General features: G+C 39.9%; 1 protein-coding gene across 7 annotated transcripts in view; it reads right to left on the bottom strand.

Moving 5' to 3' along the window:
* The window catches only part of Unc-13 (unc-13), a 375,091-nt gene that overhangs the window by 326,781 nt on the left and 28,593 nt on the right, over positions 1–19,717 (bottom strand). For 5 of the 7 annotated variants that reach the window (XM_072009890.1, XM_072009876.1, XM_072009868.1 and 2 more), the window contains exons 3-4: positions 16,049–16,151; positions 12,150–12,399 (exon numbers count right to left, since the gene is read on the bottom strand). In XM_072009890.1, the coding sequence (XP_071865991.1) occupies positions 12,150–12,399; positions 16,049–16,151 (353 nt within the window). The remainder of the gene's footprint in view (positions 1–12,149; positions 12,400–16,048; positions 16,152–19,717) is intronic. The other 2 variants (XM_072009894.1, XM_072009885.1) reach the window with 1 other exon arrangement.

The following is a 19,717-nucleotide window of genomic DNA, read 5'->3' on the forward strand; positions in this document are numbered from 1 at the left end:
AATCGTAATTCGATTTATGGGGCAATTTTCTTAGAATCGAGGCATAGCGAACATGTGACGTCGGATTCCAGCAAGTCAGGTGGAAATTGCTGTAAATATAGCGCGATGGGGATACCAGTTGCCTATTTGAGCGGAATACGTGTATATTAATCACGTGAATCCGAAGACACGCGCTCCTACGTCTGACGTTTGCAGGCCTGCATCTACTTACAGGCACATTTGTTACGGGCGACAAGACCGACGATCTGTCTGACATATGCAATGGCAGTTCTCCTTGCGTGCTAGCGTTATTTCGCTCGGCTTGACGAGAAATGTAAATCATTAAGGGACAAATGATAACGGGCTTGGTTAATTAAACGGGGAATTAAAATTCCATCCTGCCTCTTTGTTTATGTTAATTCTCTTTGTACACTTGATATCGCTGATTACAATGGACAGTCAATATCGAAGTCTTTCATTAAAAAAATTATCTGTAGGATATCGAAAACTGGATTAATCCTGATTCATGCAGACAGTTCATGTTTATTCGATTTCAAGTTACATTTGCGTACTGTATATTCTACCAATTTTATTTTTATTAAATTCATTTAATTATTATACCGAAGTAAAAAGCTTTTTCAATCGGTCCTTCGTTTTATCGCTATAAGATAATATAATTCTAAACGTTGATTAGACTCTATCAATACTGTTTCAAATTCGTCGCTCCAACGGAGACAAAATTCGATCGTTTGACACATAGATATATGAAAGGGACTATAATTGTTCCATAATTGTTTAGACATCTGTCACGCAAAGATACCGCAAAACTGATACTGCCGATGTTACATGGGGATAGATAAACCGCAATTATTCAATCAAATTCCCGGCTGTGGCTCGGTACGATCCACCGTGGCATAACGAACGTCGGTCAAAAAAGAGGGAACGAAAGAAGAGTTAGCCGATGGTCGTTCGTCAATTTCTCGAGTCAACAATTCGCATATCGAAGGTACGTCAATCTACGACGAAGAGCAAACAGGTAACTCCAGCTAGAGTTTGCTCGCTACAAATGAAAATCCAGCCAAAGATTTGACCTCCTGGCAAGCCCCGTTTAGCCCGTACCCAGGTAACGAGCGTACACAACGAGGATCTACTCGACCACGTGTCGGTCGGACGTGATTTCTCGAGGATTAGAGAAACAATTTAGTGGCGTCCACTCTTTTTTTTTGTCTCGAGAGCGGCAAGGAAACGAAAAGTGGGATAGACGAAGATGGGATGGGATGAAGATGGAACGAAGGAGGCGAAGTCGATCGATCCGTAATTTCCTTTCACTCTGCTTTCACTGGCTGGTTAACAAGGAATCATCCATCAGTCTGAGATCTTCCATGGATCACGAAGATGACTCTGGATCTTTTTTCCATCAAGCTCAGATATACCTTGACCTCTCGACGTTTCTCTTCTTTATCTTCCACGGAATGTTTATTCACGCGGATAGATCCGGGCAATTTTTTTCACAGAAAGCATTCATAGATGCGATTAGCTTCGAACGTGGTTCTGTCTTAATCCGCAAGCGCAATGAAACGCATTAAAGAAGCACCGAAGTATCCCCGATTAACGACAAATCCCCCTTTCGGTGTAATGAAACGAAGGACGACATTATTGACGGAGCATCGCTCAGCGAGATTTTAAGTCGTTTTAATGAAAATGTAAATTCCGGAAAGTAATCTTTTTTGACGAAAACCTGGAATCACTGGAAGATCGATTACTCTATCGGTACGATTCCAATCGATTCTCTTGAGTGTCAGTTACAGAATCGACAATAGAGATTCCTCATAGTTTTACTTGTCGCTTCCTTCGATTCGCTAATCTCATAATATACAGTGGCATACGTACGACGTACGAGTATGTATATTAATCATGAAACACAAGGGATCCGGATTATCGCAATAATTTCACATGGACGCTGGCTTTGTAGGAGAATGAAGATATTATTCCAGTCATTCGGCAAGTATTCACCGTTGACGTGGAGCGAAGGGGACGTTGGAGCGGCGACCGGAATTCCTTTCGGCAGCATACCGTTCGCGTTTGAACTTTCATTTTCAAGACCTGACACGTTTCACACAGTGAAATCCGCTCGTACGCGCGGGCAAAGCTTTCTTCGACTGGTAAAATCAAGGATTTTGTCGCTACCGCGACGTATGCAGCCCCGAAGCAGCCAGATATGGCAGAGCGTCACCGCGTGGGACAGGAAAATGTAGGCGGAGGGTGTTGGTAAGAGCTTTGTCAAGCCTCTGTCAGAAAGGAGTGGGCGTGCACGAACACCGGTTACCGCTGATCACTAATACAGGCGAGGACGAATCAACGGTGATGTTTCATCGTCATCCCTCTAGAGTTACTTGACATACCTCAGTCAGCGCATTTCTAATGTGAATCGAACCGGTCGTACGTGGATCTCGCGTGCAGCTTTATGAATATTTTAAGCCGGGCTTGACCCAGATTGTCCTCGCAACAGGAAAAGCAACCTGCCCTCGGCTTCCACTCACAAATCTCGCTTCGTTCCTCAACTTTTACTTGCCCTCCTCTTCTGTCGCCCTTTCTTTCATTTTCCATCTTTGACATGCCATATCTTCGTCCCTTTTCCTTTGTTCGTCTTCGCGCCTTTGTTATCTTTTCCATCGTGCGTTACCGCATCCTTCGTGTCATCTTCCTTGTTCACCGTTTATCAGTAAACTCTGGCTAACTCTGTCTCTCTTTCACGCATCGTCTCTCTATCTAGCGCTCTCCGTATTATCGCCGTCTCCTTCGTTCTTCCACTATCGTACTTTCCTATTTTCCTCGTTTCGTTCTCCCTTTCCCACCAATTTACACCCTTACGCTCGCCTTCTATCCCTTCCTTTCTCCTCGTCTATCTACTTTTGCCGTCCTCTTTTCCGTCAACGTGGCTGTCGCTAGCCCTGGAACGCCAGGGTTGTCGATCGATCGTCCAGAAATATGAAGGAACCAGTTTGCCGCTGATTCATCAATCCTCTTTCCGTAACCACGACCGAAACATTTCATAGCTCGGACAGAGACGATCGTAACTACACGAATGCGTTCTCGCGGTTTCCACGATGTGTTTCGACATAGAATAGAGTGAAACAATGGCAAAGACAATTAACGCAGCAAACAGAAATTTGTTACGAATGCTTTCCCTCCTCTCCCTCGATGAACGTGAACCGTGATGCCTATAACCGCGTACTCTCTGTTTGCGAATGTAAATATATTTCGCTTTTTATTCAATCAACGTTTACTTTTCGAGAATTTTCTCCGCTCGATGACTTTTAAATATCAAAGGACGATACGTTCGAACCATTTTCCTCAGTAAAATTCCAATTGTTTACTCGACAGTTCTCTTTTTCTCTCTTTTGTGCGCTGTTCGTGACTGTGCGATACGAATATTACGAAGAGAGGGAGAAGCGCGTGAACAAATCCAGGAAATCTTTTGCGAAGGTCGTTGCCACACAAGTCCAAGCTCGAATGTGTGCACGCAGCAGCATAACGCCGGCGTAAAGCTACGTGAACCACGTCGCCTTGGCTTCCCCGACTGTTTCATTGAGCGTTGCGAGCTGGCTATGCGCCAAGTGACGTCACAGCCAGAAGACACTCAGGGATTGTCAGCGGTGATGTGGTGATGGAACCGTGGAGGATATCGTTGCCAGGGAACAGAGCTGCCGATAGTGGTACCGAGAGCTTCTGTGTGTCACTGCCTTCCAGCTGATTTCAGAGTCAAGAAAACTACAGGAATGCCACCTTTAAAACGCAACTCTTACTCATGCCACTTCGTAATTCAATTTTCTCCATTCTCAGAGAAATTTCTGGCAAATGCTTCCCCTTTCTTCTTCGTCTTTTCTTATCCTTCGCCTAATCTCTGTTTCTAGTTTTCTATCCGTTGTTGTTTTCTTTGCCATTTAGAAAAAAAGAAACTTGACTTGTCGGTTACTGGAGTAATCTCTGAATCAATTTCGAACGTCGATAGAAGCATTGTCCCCTGTCCCATGAAGAATTTTCGCATTTCTGTTATTTTATGGCGGCCATCGTACGGTCGTAAAACCGGATATTGCGTTTATAACATAGCTGGTGTAATATAGGAAAGCGTTTAATATCCGCGAAGTAGCCGCAGCGGGTCTTTGTTTCCGAGGATCGTATTAAGCGAGGGAATTTCGCGTGTATCAACGAAAAATCAAAGAATATCACTCGACTCTCTCCTTTCCGATTAAATTTATTATCCCATTTACTTGGGCCGTTAAGAGTGATCTTAAAGATACAGACAGAAAGGAATACCTACATGGACAATAAAACGTAGATATATAGCATGATTATTGCCTATCGTTTGCTCGAACGCTTACAAGAAGATTACGACAAATCTGTGCAAGATGGTTGCGCCTGCCAAGCAAAGAGCGACACGAATATTCGAATGTGTATAAAAGAGGGGGTGGTAGCCACTCGCACGTGACTGAATTACACCCCTATCCGAGGTAAGGCTGCCCTCTAATTTAATTTGTTCGATCCTCCCATCGAAAGACAAGATGCACTTGGTGCACTTCGTGCGGAAAAAAAGCAAACAGGGCCTTCCAGTTTTCGCTTTCTTTTGTTTTAAGCTCTTGCACTTTGCAATCGCCACTGTTCGTCGAATCCGATTCACCGTTTCAGTCGGTTTACGACTGCATTTCAAATTCACCAGCGCTCGAAACATCGTCGCGTCCCATTTAAAGAGCGGCCTCTCTACGCATCAACGCGACCTCGTGAACCTTGCGATTCTATTTTGACTTCATTAAATTGGGTCTCGTTTTAAAAATATTGATCGACTTGCGGGAACGGGATGAATATTATTATAACTCGATATCCTCGTTACCGCGGACAAATTAACCGACCGAATAAGTAGCTGAAAGGAATATCGAGTTATTTTTAATCGAAGATCGATATTCGGTTATGCAATTAACGTTTCTCCGCGTTCTTTGTTTTCCCTTTTTTTTCTTTTATATTTAAAGAGGATAAGGAACGGCGAGTAGGCTACACATCGTGAAAATGTTGAAACGAGAAACGGCGAACAGGGATGAGAAGTTCTCGAACCAAGTATTCTAATTTCACTGACAAAAAGAGAAAAACTACGTTTGTTGAATGCAAGGATGGTCACGCCCTCGTTTCTTCTGTTCGTCTCTGATAAAGAAGCCGTCCAATTTAATTAGCATGAATTCCCTTTTATCGTCGTATGAAAGTGCAGTGGACCGAGTCTCGCGAACGAAGAAAGAACGGTAGATAAAGGAATTCTTCGGTCGAAATTTCTCGCAGGAAAATATCTTACAGGTTCAAGAACCTCGGGGAATGGCCACTAGGATTCGTGACGTAATGGACCTTAATTTCATCGTGGATTTCACACCTTTTGTTTCGAGAATGATGTAGAGAAAGGAATTAGACCTTTCGCGATTAAAAGGATCTCGAAGAAGAAAAGAAAAGGATAACGAAATTAAACGAAGGAACTGTTTTGGCTGAATGATTAAAACTCTATTATTAAGACTTTCTTGAAAACTTTAACCGATAGTCAGGCGTAATAAAATTCATTCAAATACACCGACAGAAATGTCTCTGTATAATTTACGCTTTCGCATAAATCACGCGGCTTTTAATGCAAAGGGACGATACATTACAAAACGAATGTTAAGATTAGAAGTACGATAGGGAAGTGTAATTTTTCCTTCTCTCGCCATCGAGACGCGTGAAAACAATCAATCCGGCCGCCGCCATAAAGAAGGTATCCATTTGCCAAGTAAAATTGCTCCACACGACCAATTTGTCATACGACTTCTAAGTAGCGGCCAACTTACTTTATATGCAAATCGATATTACCGAGTTTCCCGGACTGTGTGTTTTACGGAACGAAGAAATAGCCGACAAGGACGATGCGAAAGATAAGTGAAATTATGTTTCCAAGTATCGTTAACATTCGCTGTTAATTATTAATAGCTATTAATTAGCATAATACGAATTGTAAATCCGCGAGCGAAACGAGACGAAGCGTAAATAGCGGAGGCCATCGTCGGACACAGTTTTTTTCACTTTTTCCGACGATTAGTCGGCCATTCGATTTCCACGGCAACGAGCGTTTTCCTTCCGAATATCGAATCGATCGCGAACTGGAACAGAGACCCGATATTTTTGTACGGAACAATGGAAACGACTTCTGTGACCACAAACGGAACCTTTCGCGTGCAGACATTTCGTCCCTTTACGAGTTCGACTTCTACCTCATTGTGAAACTTCGATCGTTCTCCGCTCTGCTCGACGATTGCTTTCTCGCATTATTTATTTATTTATTTATTTATTTTTTATACGGAGACGAACTGCCATTAGCGTAAAAATAATCGCTCTGCAAGCACGTAAAGGACGCCAGTTGAAAAAGAAAATAGTACAAGGAAAAAGGCAAGGAAATACAAATATAAACGATAGAAAGGAAAAATAGGAAGTTCACCGTCTTCCTTCAAAAAAAAAAGAAAAAAAAGAAAGAAAAAAAACTACATAACGAACAAAGAGAAAACGGAGAAATGGTGAAAGGAAGAAATAACTTCCTAGTCGACGAACGATCGACCTGCGCGTACTATGACATTAACAAGAGGAAATCTAATTCTGGGATCGATTATGACAGGCTGTAAGCTGTAAGCCTGTTGTAGTTCGCAGTTCACCTGTGTCACCAGAGTGAAAGCGGACTCTGCATATAGACGGGCCAGTCTACCGTGTTTCACCGGTAACACGATCCGTTGATGTGATTTTCCGATTTCCGTTGATGAAAAGGCCAATTACTTAAGCCATTGTAACCTTTCTAAATGTGATTCATCGCTAAATACGTTTTCTCAGTTCTAATTGTTTTTATTAATCCCACCGTTCTTGTCGCGAATATGGTTATCTGCAAAGGAGTAAAGAAATGTTTCGCTACAAAAGTATGACAGAAGAAACACAGAGTACGAAATCGCGTTATACGAACAAAGCTAACGGTAACGCTGGCATCGCGTAATTACACCCGCGATCGTATCGTTACTCTTCTAAATTAACAAGAAACCATCGATATGGAGAAGATGAGAGATAAGGGAATCGGAACGAGATAGATCGGATCAGATGCTACCTACACTCTCCAATTATCGACGAATCGTGCTCAGGGTAAAACTGAATCGAGAAAATTCTCGATCTCGCTAATCGAAAGGTTAATACGTGTATACCACCATTGATAAGTATCGCTTTATAATCAGTTCGCGTTAACGGTACTCGAGTGCTACTCGAAATATGAGATTCAATAAAGTAATAACTAAAAGCAATATTTGTTATACTATACGAGTAACTGGTTATAAATTTAAATTATTTATTAAGCAGTAAACCAGTAAAGTACATAGTTTATTCATTGAAAATACTTACATCGCTGTACGAATTAATCGTGGCAAGGTTTTTATTATTTTTGGACAACCATCTTCATCATTGCACAAATATTTTAGGAAGTGAAATAACTTGAACAGTAATTTCAAAATTGTATTCCGTATATCCTTTTGAAGATGTACACTCGGGCGTGCACACGTGTCTCCGGCTTCGAGGTTCTCACGATTTTCAGAACGATCAAACATCGAACTCGATCGAGATGAAGAAGCTTTTGTCGAAGGCGATCGAATTAATTCTCGAGCAAGCAGAAACCGGCGATTTCCTCGAGCGGAACTTTCAAGATATCACATTTTATTTCCCCGATTCGCGACAGTCACGGAGGCAAACACTGGCGTCCACCGGTAATCGCATTATCGACCAGGTTTGGACCGATGCACAGACCAAACCGGCGCAACGGCGACATCATGAAGGCTAACCTGAAACTCGTTACACACTTCCATCCGAACGTATAACCGGCGTCAATTGATCCGAGGTTCGTTCCATGTGTAAACACTAAACGCTCGTTTCAGTTTCATTTCACGTGCACTACCGGACATGTACGGCGAGCTCTACGAGAATATCCAGTCATTTCGATGATCCACTCGATGCCACGCGCGATATTTGGTCGATCGGGAATGGACCAACGCTTCTACGAAACAAACAACCGTAGTCGAATCAAACCGTTCGTGCAACGCTCGATATCGTTACGTTTCTTCGTGCGCGTACCCTTCGTTACTCTGTTTTTGCCGATTGTTCACTTATCGATCTCCAAGATTATTTGCAAATAATTCGCGGTATCCGATGTCTAATGATGAAACACGAATGACACGTTGATTCGAAGTAATTATTATGTCGATACTTGGCGCTTTGCTAATTGTGAAAGGAAACAGCGTTTGAGAGGGAAAGCGAAAAGCTGTAGAATTTCTGCGATGGACTTTCAAATGCAAGATAATATTTCGAATATCGATAATAAGTTGAAACATCGATAGAGATATGTAGTTCGCTATCATTCTTAATTTTAAGATTCATAAATCAAAAGTAGGGAATTGACGCTGGAAACGAGACTAGTTTTCTTTGCTTGCTTATGTAGACCGCGCACTACTTTTGTGGGTTATATAAACGAAATTTGAAAGAAAACAGAATTCTTTGGCCGTAACATTTTAATGAGAGCATCGTCGCATATTACCTGCGCGAATTTGCAAATTACGTTTGTGCAGAATTTACGAATTTCAGCCTGCGCTCAGCCTATTGGCATAGAAAACAGGAGGAAATCTGGTATAAAGTTTTGAACGTAATGTAAGACACGCAGAAGGTTTGTTTATAACGAACAGATGCATAGTTTCATACTTCAATAAACTTTTGTCTGTTTTACCAGTATGTCTTTTCAAGTTATATTGTAATTTTTTTATCTTTTACTGATTTTCGCCCACAAGAATGTTCGATGTAGTTAAAATCCGGATTTTGTGGGGGCGTATGTTACACGTATTATACGATAATTCTTTCACGTTCTCAATTCTTTCGCGATTCCGACCGTGTTTGCCTGGAAGTCATTGTTGCGTTGAAAAGAAAAATTGTTTAATAATCTCAATTTTGTAGCGCTGCCTTTTAAATTATTTTTTAAAAATATTTCAAGATTTATACGTGTCTAGAATAATATTCTACAAATACCACCTATGAAAACGAGATTCCCAGTGCCGTTTGAAGCCGTACACGCAACATCACGGAATCATCGTTACGCTTCATAGCAAAACATAAATGTTTAATATTCGTTTCTGAATTGGCTTTGCTCCAGACATGCGATGTACATTCGATCTAAATACATTGTATTTGCTTTCATCTGAGAATATAACTTTATCCCAGAAAGTAGTATCTTCGTTCATATATTGCTTCGTGGAGTTTAAACGCCTGGCTTGATTCGTCTTGTTAACGAATGGTTTCGTGATATTCCACCATGGAAATCATTGCGTCACAAAATTCTGCGACAAAATTTCCTCGTGAATATTCTTCCCAAAGTAGTTGGCAACCATTTGAGCGAGCTTCGTAGCCAAGATATTCGGATCCTTCTTTATTTCGCGTATAATAGCTTTTTCTTTTCTATTAGTTAGTGTCTTTGACCTGACAGTACGGTGCTTCCTTGTCGCTATTGCTTCGCTTTTTCGTTTTTTGATAATATAACGTATCGTAGACACACTTCCGTTTAATAATCTGACGATCTGCCTATATGATTTTCCATCTTTGTGCAATTTTAATATCGATTCCCTTCTGAATTTCTGGGATTTTCGAACTCATTGTCGGTACGCAAACTGATATTATTCACAGCGTAACGAGAAGCTCACTACGCGATGTTTCTACATCAACTGAGCCTACGAGTGATTCCACTTTGTATACAAAGGCATTGTTTATTCGCTTAACGTCTAAACGTTCGATTACTTTCCTGACCTTGTTTCTGTACGTCATTGTAACGAATGTCTCATAACAGTCCACAAGTGTTTCGTAATATTCGACGAATGTTATCGGATTCGTCCTAAATTTTAGATATGTAATTTTGATACGTATATCTTATATTGGTTGTAACATTGTTTTAATAACGAGCGTTCGATTACTTTCTTGAGCAACTGTGATATATATATGAAAGGATATATGATGAGAAAGGAAAACAGCTGAAAACCTTAGGTGATCGTAGAACGTTTGTTCGCGTCATGACTCAAGAACTTACAATTAGTCCAAACATTCTACTTTCGCACCTCTCACACTTCGAACTAAACAAATACTCTTTTCTCATACGTCCATTACTCTGCTCCAAACACCCTTAACTCGTTCGATAAAAATTTCACCAGTTTCTCACAGTCGTGTTACTACAAAGAAGAAGAGATCAATACTCGAGATAATACTCGATGAAACTTTCTGAAAGGAAAGAAAATACTTTCTAATGAAAAACAAAAAAAAAATGTAGAGAAGTAATTCCCGTAAATTCGATGAAATCGTTCTTAACGAAAAATCAGTATCGGGAGATGATTCTTACGAACGCCGCGACAAGATATTTAAATTCGAAATAAAAGAATCAGTAAGTAAATAGAAAAATCTCATTTTTCATCCGTGTTATCCATTAGCACAATGCAGATGCTCGTGCAAATTCATGTTTCTATGAACACGACTAAAGAGACGGAGTTTAAATAAAAATTCGTTTCACAACCACTTTACTTACGTTAGTACATTTTGTATGCCTAAGCACACTATATTTACATTTTTGCACATTTAAATTTCTCGTAAATGCATAAACATCAGCGGCCTATTTATTAATATACATTGTGTCCTACACGAGTTTACTATCGCGATACCTGGTACGAAGTGGCATAAAATCTCTTACAGAAGCCTACCACGACAATGTATCGTGTCACCGATCTATCCACGGGATTTTTAGACCGGTCGTTTGCACACGTATTGCTCCCTCTCTTTTTTATGAGCAGCCTTCTCGATCAGTTACACTCACGCGATGCCATTTAAACCTGTCAGCATGCCGTATGCCGGTGTATACCATGCCTTATATCCCATGCCCTTATTTTGCCACGCTTCCTTTTTTCTTTCCTCTGTTACAAAATCGTGCAAAGTTTATGCTCGATGGAGCGCGATCCCGCGGCGTTTACGGGAAAGTCGTTTGGAAAATAACAGGACGGGGAAGGGAACGATACGAATAAAGAATTCGCTATGCTTTTGACGTCGTTCTTCGACGAATAGCTGCCTTTAGTTCGTGTTGACGTATAAACAACGAATCAAATCTCTGCTTCGCCACACACCTACCAGTCCTTTTTAATAAGAAGAGGTTCAAGATCTCACCCAATGTACTAATTACACCTTCCATGTCGATCGTGTCTGGTCAATGTTCCTTGAAAAAACGACTCCCTCGTGTCCCGAGTTAAACGGTAAACAGTGCACGGTTCGAGGTATCGGTCTCCAAGGGGTGATTAATTCTTTTTAGCAAATCCGTACGACATTATACACACTGACTTCGTTGACTTGGAAACTAGTCAGCAGAAAAAAATTACCGCTATTTCGCGTAAGTGTCGCGGGATTTCTGCCTGACGTGTTGTATCATCGATCAGTCGTAAAGTGGAACTCGTACGCTTTTAAACGTCTCGCTACTTCGCAATCGTACTCCTTCGCGCCTAGTTGTATCTACACCGATCGGAAGATACCGCCGCTTCGCGAAACAGTTCAACCACCGCACCGGGCGAACATGAGAAATATATACGTACACGGTTAAGTATCGGTAACACGTTTAGACCGTAAATCTCGAATACCATCGATTACGATTTTGCAAATTAGTTCGTAGCAGCTAGTACGTACTATTTTTACCGAAGAACTGCTGCTTGCCTATTCTCCTAGTTTCTTAACTTTTTTTTTTTTTTTTCGTTTATACCGGCTTTACGTCAAATACGTGGTGAACGAGCACGGGTTCATTTAATATACACGACGTCGACGTACACGCGAAAATCGAGTTCATATCGTGATAAGAGTGCCACGTGCACGGAATATCGAGACACGCCGCTTCTAATCGATCCTCGAATATTACGGACACCCACTCCCGTTTAGGAGCTGTGTACGTCGAGAGTGTAATCATGATTTTACTGTAACCGCGTCTCGGAAATATGACAGCGGGGTCGCATGCATGTTTAGAAATTAATCTGCAGTGTTGGTAAGACAGAAATCTGGCTAGCTACATGTATCAATTAGTGTACCGTGCTGATGATGTCTGGTGGCTGTGTATTGCTGTTCGTGTCTCGCATGCTGTCAGAGGATATGTGTTGTTGTTCTTGTTTCCCTGTCGATACCGTGCCAGTGGATGTATCGTAGGACTGCTTAGACGTTACCTCATTCATGTAGGACACTTCTGATAATGGGACGTAGTAGTAGCCCAAGAAACGATCCCACAGGAAACCCTTGCACCAAACTTCCACCAGAAGGCCCGTATTCATATCGTTCGTTTCGCTGGATAACAAACAAATTTTTATTTTACACTTTTCGCTTCTTATTTTGTCGTTTTATTATATCGGCAAAGAACCTTTCTCGCTTATGGCGATGTGCAAAAGTTTCACACAGATTTTTCACTTTATATCCTAAGAACGATATTTTAAAGAATCTTAACTAATATCGCGTTTACTTGCCGTATCCTCGTACTCCTCGTACTCGATATCGATCAAAATTCTTTTCGACATCGCTTTTCCAATATAAAGTGAAAAATCTCTTTGAAACTTTTGTACGTCGCTCTATAGAAAAAGTAGAAATGCAACGAATAAAGATAGAAATTGAAAGGAATTTTACGATTACGCCGTTAACGAGCCGATTAACTATTCTAAACGAAGGATAGTTTAAACATTAGACTTAAGGGGAAACAATTCGTCGACTGATTGGAAAACTTAATTAGTTAGAACGGCAAATAGAAGATTCGCATTCGAATCACGATCCGGTGACTCGATATCGACTGATTCTTCCCTCGTTCCCTCTAGCTCTTAAAAGCAACATTCAAACTCACGACTTTCGCATCCACGATTCTTATTACCGTCCCGTTAGATATTGTCACGTTGATGTTAAATTCACGATTTATCGCGTCTTAATAGCGGAACCGTCTCGAACAGTAAACTTGAACAACGATTAAGACTATCGAATAATTTGCATTTGCTTAATCACGTTGGTTAATCGACGAATAAATGTGCCTTTATATTGAAAACCGGCAATCCAATCAGCTGATTCTTTCTGCCTCTTACATCGTTATGGATCGATAGGAAATATAAATAGACGTTTCGTAACAGCATTATTAGCGTAATCGATACGGATGCTCTAAATCGAGGGAAATTGATCGATAACATCGTCGAGATTCTTATTTTCGGTTGTTTCGTCACGGGTTAAATAAATACGATTTAAATGCAGCTCGGCCGCGTACAGAGAGGGGGGCGTCAAAGGGAAAGTAGGTTAAAGGTTCGCAACTTGGCAAGTGAGGATTTAACGGCGCCAGTAAGGATATTTCAGAAAGCTAAGATCCAAAATTCTCCTATTTTCCACCTCTATCATTCGCAATTGTCCTCCTTATATATTTTAGACGGTCGATCAATAGCGTGTTCTCCGTGTCGACCATTTCACGCGATCTGATTTTCGCGTTAACAATGTAAACCAGACAAGAGTAATCGTTAAAAGCGTAAATCAGAATTCGGCATCGTTGCGAAATTTAAACGAAGATTTAAGCGAAAGCTTAAATAGACGAAATAGAGAAATTGATGAATCGGTATAGAATTATTCGTTTCCATTTATTTCGATCTGCGTAGCTTGGACGCATATCGGCACAGAAATGCGAATCACGTTCATAACGTCGCATAACTTGGCATAACTTGATAGACCTCATTCGTCTTTAGAAACCTATCCCACGGACTCGTATAAACGGAAAAACGGACGCGACTGCGTGCTTTCTTCGCGAACACCAGCCATGCCGAATCGAACGAGGGATTTTAAGTCGAAAGTTCTTCCTTAGAAAGGACGCTGCTCGTCGTCGTAATGTCATTCGGAATTTCCATAACTTTTGCTCGAACATCGGTCAACTACAATGCTGCCTGTAGATAGACAGATATTTTCTTCACCTCCGTCATTTTCCCCTTTTTTTTTTTTTTTTTTTAATTCTGATTTAATGTTGCATCAACCGCAAGATTTGTTAGCAACGTTATGGAAGAATATTTGTACTACGTATCGAATATTAATATTACACATACGTAGTAATGCGTCGATTAATTTTCTTCTCTGAGTGAGTACTAACAAATCGTGAATTTTCTGGCCCTTTAAATTGTCTTGAAATAATAGGAAATTTAATGTATGTATATTTTTCACGCACTATTTCGTGCGATTGAAAATCAAGTGAACCATTGTTAATAATAACTGGCACATTCTCGTAATACATTCTGAAAATTGAACTATCCGAATTTTTCGTTCCAATATTGACAACGTATTAACGAATATAGCCGATTGTTTCCAATTTTAAATTGTCATCTATGAAAGTGCAATTTCAAAATAAACTTTTTCAATGAATTTATATCGTGCTCCATTTAATATCGAAAATAAAATTACATCGTGAGAACTTTCATTGAAGAATCTAACTTTCTGGCGAATAAAGTGGATGAGAAAAAGAAAAAGTTAGAGAGAGACAGAGAGAGAGAGAGAAAAAGAAAACTAGGCTAATAATAAAGAGCAACCGGAAAATATTTGAATATTACATCCATCACCATCGTCCTCTTTTTATAAATAAGCAAATCATATCCCACATTATATTTCTCAACACCCACGTTCTACTGATAATATCGGAATGATAAAGCATACCGGGAAACGACGTCGACAGAATTATTCTAAAGCGTAATTATACCATACCGTGCCGTAAAGGAACGAAGTTCGCTTTTGTCGACGTGATAAATCGATACTCGAATGGAAAATATCATCAAAAGTGAGAAAAGAGCGAAAAGAAAGCAAATGAGGATGCTAGTTCGAATGTAAATGGATCGAGCCGCGAAATACAACTAACGATTAGCTAATCGTATTATCTTCAACAATGAATAGATTATTTTGTTGTACCGACTAAGCGTATATTTATTATATCAATTATGGATGTTAAAGTGGGGGAGGATTTTACCTCTTAAAGGGATTCGATAGTCGATCGCAAAACCTCTACGTTATCGAGCTCGGACACAAACTCAGCAACGAACGAGCAATGATAACGCGCACACTTCGGATCTCATCGATTTCTTTCGACTCTTATCATTTTCATTCAACACCGACCCACTAAATATGGTTATCGGAGGCAAAAGAAGTTGAACACGGCTAGTAGATTCTCGTAAACCGACCTCGTTACAAATATTGATATTCAAAGTCAATGATGATATAGATGAATTTTATATTTTATCGTAGAAAAAAAGATATACCATTGCTAAGTTTTTTAACAAATTATTCAAATGTACTGTTGAGAATTGTGGATCTTAATTGCCGAAATAAAAGTAAAGGAAGACTAAGGTTACACTTGGAATTCATATTAAAATAGTTTTAGATTTATTTAATAAACGATTTCCAGGATCTTCGTTGATATAACGTGTCTCGGCACTCTCTTTGTCTCACCATCTTCCATACCAGACTGCCAACGGAACAACAGTTACATTCATCTGTTTTTCGAGACGCCGCGCACACACATATTTCCACAGTAGTGTGTCACTACTACGCGGCCGATCTAGTCTAGCATACAAAATTATACATATCTCAATATGTACATTCTGATAATTACATAAGGAAGTAGCAAAGACTGCTTCTATCGATCTACCATTGATTTATACGCTTTAAGGAAATTCACGTGCTGTTACACGCACAAATTCAAACAGTATCCAGACATTTACGAGCGATAGACTACAACAGATGGCGAACTTGGAACATCGGTGAACTGCAAATTCGAAATTGAAACGGTCCGTCCCTTTCGTTTGTTTTATCCCTATGCTTTTATCTATTCGATGGGGGAAATCGTGGAAAATATTGGATACCGAGGGACGATATTCGGGGCTCTATCGTAAATTCGGCAGACCTTTCTTGTTAATAAATACGCTCGCAGACATGTACTTACAAAAGAAAATCTTGCTCCCAGCATGGATTGGCCCCTTTCACCGTGACTGTCGTCGACTTCACATTCTGCAGCTTCAGTGTTACGTAGGAGTTGAATTGTTCCGCTGAAATCGTGGTTGATCGAATCTGAATCGGGTCCGAGAAAATTCAAGCGGTTTGTTTTCCCTTGAACGAGCGGGGCGCAACGATCACGGCCAGGCCAGGGTTATGCGATTTCGATTGATAGTGCAAAGAAAGACGCACAATGCAGCTCGTAAAAGAAATCTGTCTCGCGAAAATGGGAATGTTGACGTTGATAAATAGACAAGGGCGAGCCGCAGAGAGGAACGGCCGGCATCAAGGTATCGCATCGCGCCGACCAAAAATTATTTACGATCGGATAAACTGGGATTTATTCCGTCCACCCAATAAATTAAATCTCGCTCGAACAAGCTACGTTACGCTTTACCGTCGCGTCCTGGAACGTCGACTCGCGTAGGCCGAAGCAGTACGTCGAGATAAAAAATTAATTATTGAAATTCTCCAACGGGGATCTTGATACGAACGGAATGTATTACACGACGCGTGTATAAATATTTAGGATTGATTGTTTCTAGAGAATCTCATCTAAATTGTTTAATGGCTTTTGTGTATTTGTATTGGGTTGGCAACTAAGTGATTGCAGATTTTGTTAATACCACCTAATGACAAAATCCGCAATCACTTAGTTGTCAACGCAATATTTGATTAAGCGCGTATGAAAGTTTGCTTTCTGACAAGGAATAATGTTGTTCTTTCGAAAGCTTAATTTTGTATTAATCTAATTGTAAGAGGTCGTAGACATATAGTTCAAGACACTTTCATCGAAAGGAAAGAACGAAATTAGCCGAGTTGTTCGCTAATCGTCCGTTCATTCCTTTGTATCCGTTTCTTGTTCATTAGTATCGTAAGATCCGACGCTTGATTAGAGGAACGGTCACGAAATTACATTCTTTTCGCATCCTCTGAGCATGCCAGATAGAGAACGGAATCGCGAGTGCTTTAATTAAAACAAATCTTTTAATTACCGCAACTGGACGTCGCGCGTTTATATTTCAAACACGAGCGCGCGACTGGAAAAATAATAAAATATTTCCGCGCCGGCGAGGACTTTTATCCAGTCGGAAAACGAAAAATCGCAGTTAGCTTCGTAACGAATATCCGAAACATCGTTATATTTCTGTCGCGTACCTTCTCGTCATGGCACAATTAAAGCGTCATTTATGGAAATTACCGAAACACTTTCAAGTGTTTCGTTTCAAGATTCGTGAAAATGTTCAATAGACACTCGACACAAACAATTTTTATGCACGTATCGTGTGCGTCGTATGAAAGCTTCTAAAATTTATTAGCGCTATAACGAGAGCGACTGTGGTAATTATATTATATCGATAAAATTGAAAAGAAATTCGAAAATGTATATGATGGAAATTACAAGACATCTATTACGAACGTACGTTTACTAGAAGATCAGTATACGACGCGATTAATATCGATCTTAAAATATAAAAATCACTAAAGAAGAACGTAAGTCAGATTATTTTACATTTTATCCGAAAAAATATGTACAAGAAATTAAGTACTCTAGAAACCTCAAAAGAATTATTCGAAGGAATTTATTATTGAAAAAAACGCGCGATTTTTCAAGAAAAAATTCACGAAGTTATAGATGGTAAAAAGTTTAACTTCGCTTAAATCCTTTTTAACTTCAGCTACGATTTTTCCGAACGATCTAATACTTTCGTGAGTTACTGTACATATAATTAAAGAAAGACAAACGATTATCCTTCGTGACGATGTTTTCTCGATAAGCTGTCAAAGCTTGACCCGTCTAACAACCCATGGAGACGGTGAACATTCGTAAGTAGATGTCGAATCGATAACAAAAGATCAGAGACACGCAAATACATAGAATCGTAACGTTCTTTCGAAGAAAGCCCGATCGTTTCTCAATTTACCAAAGATACGGATAGTCTGTCGACCCATCTGCGTGCCTGGAAAACGGTGCAGACGAACCGTAAAGCTCTATAAGCTTTCGACTCCGTCGTCTGTGCACGAGTATACATTCCGGCTGCAAGCTCTCGATAACTCGTGAAAAAAATCCGTTTTACGATATTCGATGGGTGTTTCAACTAGACTGACTAGATATTTTGTTACAACGAAATTGTTCCTACCGATTGAAGTTTGTATCACAGCGATCGAATCAACGAAGCCACGCGCGGATCGATACTCAGGATTGACGAATTAACTCGTCCAAAAACGCTCGAGATTTAATTATTATTATCGAGAATTAAAAATTATACGACCGTGTAGAAAAAGAAATGAACGAACTGAAAGACAATGTGATAAACGAGGTAGCATATGGATCGTCTAGCTAGAAAGTTGAAATAATTATCAAAATAATCGAAACATTCTATTAATTTCTTGGTAGAATGAAAAATTTCTTCGAATGGAGAGATTACGTATGGAGAAATAGATGGAATTTTGATGTCGATGTGCAATTCCCTTGCTTACGATACTGCTTGTGTCGCAGTATATTTTTATTGATTCATAAAGCGAGACAATTTCCATTATCGATGAATATTTAATTACGGTTAATGTAATTGCCGTAAAACGAGTTATTAATAACAACAACGGAGGCTGTCGTTTAAGTGGGACACACGAGCGCAAGCCTGAACCGGTTTGCATAATTGAAATTCTTGTTGGAGTCTTATTTCATCTGAAATGATCGCATTTCCAGCGATACACCAGGAAGAACGTTTCACTCTGATTTGCATGATATATTGCCTGTTATCAGAACCTTCTAAACAATTCCTCGTTCACGTGTTCGTACATCGAAGTAAACGCGAGGTTACTTCGGTACAAAAAGCTCTTGCATTCGTTTATTTAAGTACGCGCATACATTAGCGATATTAGCATAGCTTCAGGTCGTTCTCATCGCTGCAGCGAATAACCAGCGCTAGCCGGATTTGCCCGACTATTTAAAAATTCAATCGACGACTTTAATATTCAATAACTAGAAGCAAATTTTCAAACTAACTATAATTAACTAAAGTTATATATATATACGAATCGACATTAACTATTTGGCGATATTAATATTGGAAATGTACAAAATAGTCGACCTGAAGGAGAATTCGGTGCAATGAGCTTGTAAGAGCTGATAACTAAATTTAGCGAGTTTAGTCAATGGCAAGATGAACAAAAGAAGATTTTATTGGAATCTCGAAGTCTGATGTCAAATCATTCAGATAAGAGAAACAAGATTCGAATGGCTGTAGATTCGTGCAAATTTGTTCGAAGATATTGGATAAAGACAAGAATCTACAAAACGGAACGCAGATAACTTCTTCGTTGAGATATAAGATGTGCCACATAGATAATTGTAAATTCATAAGATATACAATAAGCAATTAGAGCGTGTAATAAACGAATTGTAGAAATTCTAAGGATTTGCAGCTCACGAAGTACCAAGATTCACTTAGCTGGAGAATCTGTCTAACGCTGCAAACTATATACGCTACTTATCGCCTGACGCTTTGGTATTAGCGATTATACGACACCATAGACTACAGAGTGTCTATCGTTTAAAGTCGTTCAAAGTTCAAGCCGTTAGCCCTACTTGCCACACGATGCCGGAATCCACTTACTC

Source organism: Bombus fervidus, chromosome 1 (assembly GCF_041682495.2).
Source record: "Bombus fervidus isolate BK054 chromosome 1, iyBomFerv1, whole genome shotgun sequence".
Lineage (NCBI taxonomy): Eukaryota > Metazoa > Arthropoda > Insecta > Hymenoptera > Apidae > Bombus > Bombus fervidus.